Raw genomic sequence first — 12,338 nt, 5'->3', positions numbered from 1 at the left:
ATGAATTGAAAAATTGTATGGTTGAGAGGGATGAGGCAAAAGGAATGGCAAAAATGTCTGACTGCACAACAGATTTGAAAACATACTGCAAATTGAGAACTCATGTGACTAAACTGAATAAAAAATAATAAACTATACTATGAAACAAATATATATTATATAAATAATGATAGTAAAAAGCTTTGGATAACCTTAAATGAAATTTTGGGCAAAGAGTCCAACTCAGCTCCATCATTCATTGAATCAAATCACTCATTCATCACAAAACACACTGATATTGCCAATTAATTTTTCATTGGCAAGATTATCAAACTTAGGCATGACATGCCAGCTACAAAACACATGCACTACACATCCAAGTATAAGGGATCAAATTATGAAAGACAAGCCTTGTAATTTTGAATTCCGTAAATGAGTGTGGAAGACGTGAATATTGTTGTTGTCGTCGATCAACTATGACAAGCCACCAGGGTCTTACAACATGGATGGAAAATAACTGAATATAATAGAGGACGATATTGACACTCATATTTGCCTACTAGAAAGTGTGTACCCTCAGGCCTGGAGGGAAGCAAAAGTAATTCCCCTACCCAAGAATAGTAAAGCCCCCTTTACTGGCTCAAAAAGCTGACCAATCAGCCTGTTACAAACCCTTAATGAACTTTAGGAAAGAATTGTGTTTGACCAGATACAATGCTATTTTACTGTAAACAAATTGACAACAGACTTTCAGTACGCTTATATGGAAGAACATTCAACAAGCACAGCACTTACACAAATGACTGATTATTGGCTGAGAGAAATTGATAAAAAGATTGTGGGGGCTGTTTTGTTAGAATTCAATGCGGCTTTTGACATTATCAATCAGTCTGCTGATAGGAAAACATACATGTTATGGCTTTACACCCCCTGATATATTGTGGATAAAGAGTTACCTACATAAGGGATGCTTGTGGCATTTCCCTTACGGTTGAGGAGGATCTCCATATGGCAAAAGAACGGACCCTTCCTAGACGTCCGCGGGTGTTAATAAAATAGGCTAACGGCCTCAGGTCGTCCCCCAGAGCCTGGTCTTCCGGGAAGTCATCAAATAAAGTTTCCAGGATACATCGTTTCCGCAATATTAATTTTTTAATTCTTTGACTTGTCCCTGCTGTTCCGGAAAAAAACACCAGATGGCGGCTGGCTGTATATGGCAAATGGACATTTCACACAAGGGTAGCAAAATCTACTTTTAGCCCAGAAACAAGATGGCCTCGAGGCCACAACGCTCTTTGAGTTAATTTTGTGGGATTAAAGGTCGAAAACGGTAATACAGCGCTAATTTGACCGCTTCCCGTCAAAGTACATAAACCTACGGTGTAAGGAAAAATAGAACCAGACATTTATCTATCGTACTTTCGTGATGGTTAAAAACGTTTTAGTTTTTCCCCCACAAAGTTATAGATCCAGTTGAGGTATGTTAAGGCAAATCCGTTAAGGCGGGTTTCGGAGCTCTACGTGATTTATGTGATTTTCTGTACTCACACACACACACAGTCAATATGGAGTGACAGTGTGGGGCTTAAAGACACACAGAGCCTGCAATAGTTACCTGCGTTCGAACCATCAAAGAACCGCCTCTGAAATATGTGATAGTTGGCTTCTAAACGAGTTGGACAAATTGGGGTTTGGTGTCAGTATGTATCAGTTTGGTATCAGTATGATATCTTATTGACTGATGGATGGTTACTTGATGGCTGACTTATTGTCCATTACCAATCAGTTTAAACAGTGATGAAACACCAAAACGGACATGCTGAAATCAACACTAAAAGTGTTAGCAAATGGCATCACCGTAGTCTCTAGGCCATGCCTAGAGGAGATGACCCACTTGACAGTAGCTCGCTCGATCTGAACACAGCGTCCATGCAAATTGTAGGCCTGAAATTAAGCCTGACTAGTAGTCAGACGACACCATTCTGTACACTTCTGGCCCTTCTTTGGACACTGTTAACAACCCTGCAGGCGAGCTTCAATGCCATACAACTCTCCTTCCGTGGCCTCCAATTGCTCTTAAATACAAGTAAAACTAAATGCATGCGATTCAACCAATCGCTTTCTGCACCTGCCCGCCTGTCCAACATCACTACTCTGGACGGCTCTGACTTAGAATATGTGGACAACTACAAATACCTAGGTGTCTGGTTAGACTATAAACTCTCCTTGCAGACTCACATCAAACATCTCCAATCCAAAGTTAAATCTAGAATTGGCTTCCTATTCTGCAACAAAGCATCCTTCACTCATGCTGCCAAACATACCCTTGTAAAACTGACCATCCTACCAATCCTCGACTTCGGTGATGTCATTTACAAAATAGCCTCCAATACCCTGCTCAATAAATTGGATGCAGTCTATCACAGTGCCATCCGTTTTGTCACCAAAGCCCCATATACTACCCACCACTGCGACCTGTACGCTCTCGTTGACTGGCCCTCGCTTCATACTCGTCGCCAAACCCACTGGCTACAGGTCATCTACAAGACCCTGCTAGGTAAAGTCCCCCTTTATCTCAGCTCGCTGGTGACCATAGCAGCACCCACCTGTAGCACGCGCTCCAGCAGGTATATCTCTCTGGTCACCCCCAAAACGAATTCCTCCTTTGGCCGCCTCTCCTTCCAGTTCTCTGCTGCCAATGACTGGAACGAACGACAAAAATCTCTGAAACTGGAAACACTTATCTCCCTCACTAGCTTTAAGCACCAGCTGTCAGAGCGGCTCACAGATTACTGCACCTGTACATAGCCCATCTATAATTTAGCCCAAACAACTACCTCATCCCCTACTGTATTTATTTATTTTGCTCCTTTGCACCACATTATTTCTCTACTTTGCACATTCTTCCACTGCAAATCTACCATTCCAGTGTTTTACTTGCTATATTGTATTTACTTCGCCACCATGGCCTTTTTTTTGGCCTTTACCTCCCATCTCACCTCACTTGCTCACATTGTATATAGACTTATTTTTCTACTGTATTATTGACTGTATGTTTGTTTTACTCCATGTGTAACTCTGTGTTGTTGTATGTGTCGAACTGCTTTGCTTTATCTTGGCCAGGTTGCAATTGTAAATGAGAACTTGTTCTCAACTTGCCTACCTGGTTAAATAAAGGTGAAATAAATAAAATAAAATATCCTAAAGGGGAAATATGAACTTTACCATCAAATACAGCTGAAATCCAGAAATGTGCAGGCTTAAACCATCACAGAAAGGGAAACAAATGGCATCAGCATAGTCTCTAGGCCATGCCGAGTTCAAGGAGATGCCCCACTTGACCGTAGCTCGCTCGGTCTGACCGCAGCGAGCGTGCAAAAAAGTAGGCCCAAAATGAAGCCTGACCTATAATTGAGGTGCTTTTTGGTGACAGTGGCAGAACCATTAAGGCTAATTCAACCACAGGATCATTCCTAAGGTCCTCTCGATCTGTGCAAGCCTAACCTTGACTGTGTGGAATTAACCCTTAACAGTGAAAACATGGTGTTTTCTTCTAACAGTTTACATTGACATCTCTCCCCACAGGAATACATTGCCTGCTCCCCTAACTTCAACCTGGTGCCTATGTGGATTATGATTGCCATATCAAACTGTCTTCAATGACAATCCATCAGGCCACTATGAGGATTACCTGTGTTGATTTCACAAACTATTGATTTCACAAACTACAGTTAGTGAAAAACTGCATTCAACCCTCTATAAATCAGTCAGTTCTTAACGTAAAGACTTGAAACTCAGGATTATGTAAAAGGATATGTTTACTTTCAGCTTCCTGTGACAACCGGAAGCACCTTAAATTGGGGTCATATGGCTGTTTCGAAGGGTTAAAAAGGTCACACACACACACACACACACCCACCCAGGATGGAGTGACAGTGTGGGGCTTACAGACACACAGAGCCTGCAATAGATACCTGCATTCGAACCATCAAAGAACCGTTAGACCTAGAACTCTGAAACTTTATAAACCTGTTCTAGGGCTTAAGTCGGTAGTGCACGGTGAGCTATGTGGCTCTAGAAGGTTCTCAGGCCGAGAAACAGCCTCGTCCATTTGCAATGTATTCAATTCATTTTTAACATCGCGAAAATGACGACATTTAGAAAAGTCCCAGAATCACAAGACTAGGTGCATTGAAACCGCCTCGGCCCATAGAGACTGACCCTACACGTTTCTGGCTGATAGCTCGTTCATGGACCCCGTAGCAACCCCCGAAATAAGTGGATTTTCAGCACTAATTAAGGTCGTTGCTCGGGCTCCGAATGTAACTATGTCAGAACTGGACCCGCAGCTCGAATGTAACTATGTTTTTGAAGGTTTTTATATGGTTTTAACAGAAGGCGCTATGAATTGTGGGCCGGCTCTGAAATACGTTATAGTTGGCTTCTAAAAGGACAAAGTGAGTTTGGTGTCAGTATGATATCTTATTGACTGATGGCTGACTTGATGGCAGTATAATATATTGGCATTGTACATTTTATATTGCAAATGGATTTCCAATGTATTTAATGAGGGACTTACCATCACCAAATGGAAATCAACACCAACGAGCGATTGGACAGTGTCCATTACACATACGCTATATTGTCAGTGTGAACATGCCCTTCTGCAAGTTGACAGTGTCCATTGCCAATATATATCCATAAGGACTCCCCAATATGAAATGGACATGCTGAATCAACACCAACAAGAAATTCTGACTTCCTTCTTGGTTGATTCAGGGCGTAACAGTGCTATATATCATTTGGTCAGTATATATGCCACTTGGACATGGTTCACTGACATTTGGGTTTGGAAGCATACTTCCTATGATCATATATAGCAAATGGACATAACATCCTGATTTGGTTCTTTCAATACATATATATGCCATTTGGACATTTCTTACGCAATTTGGACATGGGTCACTGACTTTTGGGTTCGGCAGCCGACTTCCTATGATCATATATGGCAAATGAACAAAACATAGGCCTTATGGACAAACTCAATAAAATAAGACAAAAGTATGTCCATACGGTTATTACATTCGTATAATTGAGTAAAAAAAAAAAAAAAAATGTTTAAAAATGTTGGGGGAAAAATTTAGATTTTGAAAATTTCACCCTTGAGACCTGACTTTGTGACCATTTCCCATATGAAATCCTACGGTGGAGTGCGCTCACCCCCTATGGGATTTTTGGTTTATGACACTTGGCATTTGCAATGTTCCGATTACAATATGGTCTTGATAAACTGCCATCCATTTGAGTGGTATTTGCAATCATGTAGATGGTTCGCCCAAGATGCCACTCATTTTTGTCCATTTCCTTACCTGTTTAACAGAACACAGAGGGTGTTCTTTATTGGAAGCCTCTCCAACATAATCCAGGAAGAATCAGGAAATCCCCAGGGCAGCTGTTTAGGCACCTTACTTTTTTCTATCTTTACTAATGTCATGCCACTGGCCTTGAGTAAAGCCAGTGTGTATGAATGCGGATGACTCAACAGTATAAAATGTCAGCTACTACGGCGAGTGAAATCACCGCAACACTTAACAAAGAGCTGCAGTTAGTTTCAGAATGGGTGGCAAAGGTTAAGTTATTCCTAAATACTTCAAATAACTAAAAGCCTTGTATTTAGGACAAATACTTTTTCTAAACCCTTAATCTCAACTAAATCTTGTAATAAATAATGTGGAAATTGAGCAAGTAGAGGTGACTAAACTGCTTGGAATAACCCTGGATTGTAAACTGTCATGGTCAAAACATGTTGATACAACATTAGCTAAAACGGGCCAAGTCTGTCCATAATAAAGCGCTGCTCTGCCTTTTTAAAAACTATATCAACACAGCAGGTACTACAGGCTCTAGCTTTGTCGCACCGGGACTACTGTTCAGTGGTGTGGTCAAGTGCCACAAAGAGGGACCTCGGAAAATAACAATTGGCTCAAAACAGGTTAGCACGGCTAGCCCTTAAATGTACACAGAGCGCTAACATTAATAACATGCAGGTACAGTGCATTCAGAAAGTATTAAAAACCCTATACTTTTTTCATATTTTGTTACGTTAAACCCTTATTCTGAAATTGATTAAATTGTTTCCCCCTCAAACTACAAACACCCCGTAACGACAAAGCAGAAACAGGTTTAGACAATTTTGCAAATGTATAAATAAAAAACTAAAATAAGACATTTACATAAGAATGTAGACAATTTACTCAGTACTTTATTGAAGCACCTTTGGCAGCGATTACAGACTCAAATCTAATGGGTATGCCGCTACAAGCTTGGCACACCTGTATTTGGGGAGTTTCTCCCAATCACTCAAGGATATTCAGAGACTTGTCCAGAAGCCACTCCTGCGTTGTCCTGGCTGTGTGCTTAGGGTAGTCGTACTGTTGGAAGGTGAACCTTCGCCCCAGTCTGAGGTCCTGTGTGCTCTGGAGCAGGTTATCATCAAGGAACACTCTGTGCTTTTCTCTGCTCATCTTTCCCTTGATCCTGACTAGTCTCCCAGTCCCTGCTGCTGAAAAACCTCCCCACAGCATGATGCTGCCACCACCATGCCTCACCGTAGGGATGGTCCCAGGTTTCCTCCAGAAGTGACACTTGGCATTCAGGCCAAAGAGTTCAATCTTGGTTTCATCAGACCAAAGACTATTATTTCTCATGGTCTGAGAGTCCTTTAGTGCCTTTTAGTGAGGAGAGGCTTCCGTCTGGCCACTCTAGGCCTGATTGGTGGAGTGCTGCAGAGATGGTTGTCCTCCTGGAAGATTCTCCCATCTCCACAGAGGAACTCTGAAGCTCTGTCAGAGTGACCATCGGGTTATTGGTCACATTCCTGACCAAGGCCCTTGCTCAGTTTGGCTGGGTGGCAAGCTCTAGGAAGAGTCTTGGTGGTTCCAAACGTCTTCCATTTAAGAATAATGGAGGCCAACGTGTTCTTGGGGCCCTTCAATGCTGCAGACATTTTTTGGTACCCTTCCTCAGATCTGCGCCTCAACACAATCCTGTATCGGAGCTCTATGGACAAACCCTTCGACCTCATGATTTGGATTTGGCTCTGACATGCACTGTCAACTGTGGGACATTGTATATAGTGTTAGGTTCTTATTTTTCAGAGTAAATAATTCACAGACAGTAGATAAGCTTTATCCAAGTTTAATTCTTCCCAAAGGTTGTGTACAGCTGTAATTCAGACAACCCAACATTTCTCCCATCACAGATATACAGTAGAAGTTGGAAGTTTACATACACCTCAGCCAAATACATTTAAACTCAGTTTTTCACAATTCCTGACATTTAATCCTAGTAAAAACTCCCTGTCTTAGGTCAGTTAGGATCACCACTTTATTTTAAGAATGTGAAATGTCAGAATAATATTAGAGAGAATGATTTGTTTCAGCTTTTATTTCTTTCATCACATTCCCAGTGGGTCAGAAGTTTACATACACTCAAATAGTATTTGGTAGCATTGCCTTTAAATTGTTTAACTTGGGTCAAACGTGATTTTTGGTGATTTTTGGCCCATTCCTCCTGACAGAGCTGGTGTAACTGAGTCAGGTTTGTAGGCCTCCTTGCTCGCACACGCTTTTTCAGTTCTGGCCACACATTTTCTATAGGATTGAGGGGCTTTGAGGGGCTTTGTGATGGCCACTCCAATACCTTGACATTGTTGTTCTTAAGCCATTTTGCCACAACTTTGGAAGTTTGCTTGGGGTCATTGTACATTTGGAAGACCCATTTGCAACCAAGCTTTAACTTCCTGACTGATGTCTTCAGATGTTGCTTCAATATATCCACATAATTTTCCTGCCTCATGATTCCATCTATTTTGTGAAGTGCACCAGTCCCTCCTGCAGCAAAGCACCCCAACAACATGAAGCTGACACCCTCGTGCTTCACGGTTGAAATGGTGTTCTTCAGCTTGCAAGCTTCCCCTTTTTCCTCCAAACATAACGATGGTCATTATGGCCAAACAGTTCTATTTTTGTTACATCAGACCAGAGGACGTCTCTCCAAAAAGTAAAATTTTTGTCCCCATGTGCAGTTGCAAACTGTAGTCTGGCTTTTTTATGGCGGTTTTGGAGCAGTGGCTTCTTCCTTGCTGAGTGGCCTTTCAGGTTATGTCGATATAGGACTCGTTTTACTGTGGATATAGATACTTTTGTACCTGTTTCCTCCAGCATCTTCACAAGGTCCTTTTGCTGTTGTTCTGGGATTCATTGTACTTTTCGCACCAAAGTTCGTTCATCTCTAGGAGACAGAATGCGTCTCCTTCCTGAGAGGTATGACGGCTGTGTGGTCCCATGGTGTTTATACTTGCGTACTATTGTTTGTACAGATGAACGTGGTACCTTCAGGCTTCTGGAAATTGCTCCCAAGGATGAACCAGACTTGTGGAGGTCTACAATTTCTTTTCTGAGGCCTTGGCTGATTTCTTTTGATTTTCCCATGATGTCAAGCAAAGAGGCACTGAGGTTGATGGTATGCCTTGAAAAACATCCACAGGTACACCTCCAATTGACTCAAATTATGTCAATTAGCCTATCAGAAGCTTCTAAAGCCATGACATCCTTTTTTGGAATTTTCCAAGCTGTTTAAAGGCACAGTCAACTTAGTGCATGTAAACTTCTGACCCACTGGAATTGTGAAATTATCTGTGTGTAAACAACTGTTGGAAAATTATACTTGTGTCATGCACAAAGTAGATGTCCTCACCGACTTGCCAAAACTATAGTAAAAAAAAAAAAATTTGGTGGGTTGGTTAAAAAACAAGTTTTAATGACTAACCTAAGTGTATGTAAACTTCCAACTTCAACTGTATATATCCCACTTAAGACACTCCTCCTCCTCTCCAATCCTTACATCGTATGGTTCTACAGGGAAAGAGTAACAGGATACTAAACCCTTATTACTCCCTTCAGGGGATCTGACCTCAACCCCTCCTTCACCTAATCCACAGATGTCCATCGGTCTACCCTAGATCAACACGTTGCTCTCCTCCAGTCCATCCAGTCCACCCAACACATTCCAAAGCCATCTGTCTTTCTATAGAGAACCATTAACCATTAACTTCTGACATAAAACCCAGTCTCTTTCACTCCTTATATTCTATGCTTCTTCTCTTTCATTTATTTAATATCTCAATGTTCAAAATGTCGAATCCAACAATAGACCGGTGTGTGCCTTTCCAAATCATGTCCAATCAATTGAATTTACCACAGGTGGACTCCAATCAAGTTGTATAAACATCTCAAAGATGATCAATGGGATGCACCTGAGCTCAATTTCGAGTCTCATAGCAAAGGGTCTGAATATTCATGTAAATATGGTATTTCTGTTATTTTTCTTGATAAAATGTCTAAAAACCTGTTTTCGCCTTGTATTATGGGGTGTTGTGTGTAGATAGATGTATTTAATCAATTTTAGTCAAGGGGTCTGAATACTTTTTGAATGCACTGTATATCTTTCATGGCTCAAAGTGAAGGAGAAATTGACTTCATCACTACTTGTTTTTGTAAGAAGTGTTGACATGCTGAACACACAGAGGTGTCTGTTTAAACTACCAGCACACAGCTCAGACACCAATGCATACCCCACAAGACATTGAAGGTCCCTTAACAATCCCCAAGTCAAGAACAGACTATGGGAGGTGCACAGTACCAGATAGAACCATGGCTACATGGAACTCTATTCTATATCACTAACTGATGCAAGCAGTAGAATCAGATTTTAAAAACTGAAAAATACAACTTATGGAATGGCGGAGACTGAAGACACACAACACAGGCACAGACACACATACTCATGATATGCACTCTTCACACATACACATGGATTTTGTACTGTAGATATGTGATAGTAGAGTAGTGGCTTGAGGGAACACACTTAATGTGTTGTGAAAAGTGTTAAGAAATGTAATGTTATGTAATATTTTAAACTGTATATAACTGCATTAATGTCTCTGGACCCCAGGAAAAGTGGCATTGGCAGCAGCTAATGGGGATCCTTAATAAATAGAAAAATACACAGGTAAACTAACGGTTACAGAAATCAGGAATGCAGACAGGCTCTATAGACCTCTGTGTGTGTCAAATAAGCACTAAAGTCAAGGTTGATCACCTGTCTTTTCTAGTGTGTGGATTTTACTCTTGTTTTTGACTACTAATATAATTTTCCTTTTCATATCTCTGGAGGCATAAGACTCACAGTTCAATGCCCAATTATAATAACCTGCAGAGGTACAACTAAAAAAGTGCCAACCAACGCTGACGGATGTAGGGTAAAGTTGCCCCTAAATGCTGAACTTGGGTGAGTTTTGAATTTCCCCAACTAATGGTTAAGGTTAGGATTAGGGGAAGGCATGCTGTTCCTAGATCTGTACCTAGACAAAACTTCACCCCAGAGCACAAGGAGGGGTGTGGGGTGTGTTTTGAGGGGACAGCAAGGCTACTTACAATGTCCATACTAGCCCACCACTTAGAATACAAGCTGTGTGCCCAATAAATTACTTCATACTAAGTGGTATGATAGTGTGGATATGTAGACAGGGACAGGAGGATGGGAGAACAGCACAAGTTTTGTGCAGTGATGCCCGCTCCCCTCCCTCACTCACCGAGACACCAGGAGGCAGCGTTGCAGCAGGTTGAGCTCGGGATCCAGCAAGACGCTCTTCATGTCACTGGGGAGCAAATCAAGGATTACGGAATCACAACACAACACAGAAACACGCAGACAGACAGACACAGACTAGGCTTCTCAGGCTCTTAACTAACAGCAGGCACAGTCTGGCACTGACGCACACACGTGCGCATGCACACACACACACCAAGATACAATCACACACTAGCGCACACACACAACTCTGTAGGACATCTAGACAAAAAGAAAAACAGGAAACCTGTCTTCCACTGCTGCGCAATCTGGATATCTACATTTGCTTCTCACACAGACAATGTGAGCGCATGCGTGTGTGACAGACATGCCGATAAAAAGACCCCCCATCACCAAATGTTGCTGTCACTTCATGATGTGTGAAAAAAATAAGGATGTCGTTATTTATGACAAATGCTTTAAATAGTAGCATTGACATGTGTGTGTCTGTGTGTGTGAGCGAGCGCATGTGTGAGTTTGTTGAAGAGCAATCACTCACTTGGACATGGAGTTGAGCTGTTCCTGGATCAGGCCCTTAATTTCATGTTTTTCAGTGTAATCCCTACAGAGAAAGAGACAACAAGGCCCATATTTACAACATGTCTCAGAAAAGAAGTGCTGATCAAGGATCAGATCCACATCTTATGATCTAAAAGATAATACTTAGATCAGCATGGTCCCAGACCAGACACAATTAGGATGGCTGTACCATTGAATTAGGTATTAGAATACCAGAATAAGTAATTTAATAGGATCTCTATACAATGTACAGTTCAAATAATGTGTATCATATTAAAACTGTCCTGGGGTCAGATTGATATAGCACCTCAAACCTGTACACCCAGACTGAATGTGAAGTGAAATAATCATTGCTACTATGCAAGTAACCGATGGTCTACAAGATCTGTTGGCAGATGATTGAATTGCTCATTTCTCTTCCATAAGCCGATTCCAATGTCGTTTTAGAGAATTTGGCAGCATGTCCAAATGGCCTCACAACCGCAGACCACATGTAACCACACCAGCCCAGGACCACCACATCTGTCTTCTTCACCTGTGGGATCGTCTGAGACCAGCCACCCGGACAGCTGATGAAACTGAGGAGTACTTCTGACTAATCAAGCCCATTTTAGGGTAAAAACCCAGTCGTGTACATTAGCAGGAAGCTGTTGACGAGGGAACAAATTACACTGTGGAGAAAGAACGTCTAGTGATCAAGTGGGCGTTGGAGACGATGAAATATGACTTATTGGGATGGCACTTCACCCTCGTAACGGACCATGCAGCACTGGTTTGGATATCACGGATTAAGGACAGTAATGCCCGGTCACCCGCCCGCTGGTTCCTATCCTTACAGCCCTTTGCTTTCTCTGTGATCCACAGATCAGGTGCAGCCCATGGAAATGCCGATGCCTTCTCCAGGAGAGATGCTGGACCACCCCTCCCTCCCGGTCGGCGCTGAGGAGGGGGGGGGGGGGGGGGGTGGCAGATGGCAGAGAGAGGTAAGGGGAGTGGTGATTGAAGGAAGATATCTTGCAGCCTGCTGGCTCGCCTCGCATGTCCTCAACTGGCAGCTTCATTACATAGTACCCACAAAACACCAGTCTCAACGTCAACAGTGAAGAGACGACTCCGGGATGCTGGCCTTCTAGGCAGAGTTCCTATGT

At 42.1% G+C, this 12,338-nt stretch overlaps 1 protein-coding gene across 2 annotated transcripts in view; it reads right to left on the bottom strand.

Moving 5' to 3' along the window:
- The window catches only part of wdr11 (WD repeat domain 11), a 142,135-nt gene that overhangs the window by 29,054 nt on the left and 100,743 nt on the right, over window positions 1-12,338 (bottom strand). For both annotated transcript variants that reach the window (XM_071379724.1, XM_071379725.1), the window contains exons 21-22: window positions 11,171-11,233; window positions 10,634-10,699 (exon numbers count right to left, since the gene is read on the bottom strand). In XM_071379724.1, the coding sequence (XP_071235825.1) occupies window positions 10,634-10,699; window positions 11,171-11,233 (129 nt within the window). The remainder of the gene's footprint in view (window positions 1-10,633; window positions 10,700-11,170; window positions 11,234-12,338) is intronic.

Source organism: Salvelinus alpinus, chromosome 32 (genome assembly GCF_045679555.1).
Source record: "Salvelinus alpinus chromosome 32, SLU_Salpinus.1, whole genome shotgun sequence".
In the NCBI taxonomy this organism is placed as follows: domain Eukaryota; kingdom Metazoa; phylum Chordata; class Actinopteri; order Salmoniformes; family Salmonidae; genus Salvelinus; species Salvelinus alpinus.
Note: the sequence above shows the minus strand (reverse complement) of the source record. Positions and strands in the feature narration are given on the sequence as shown.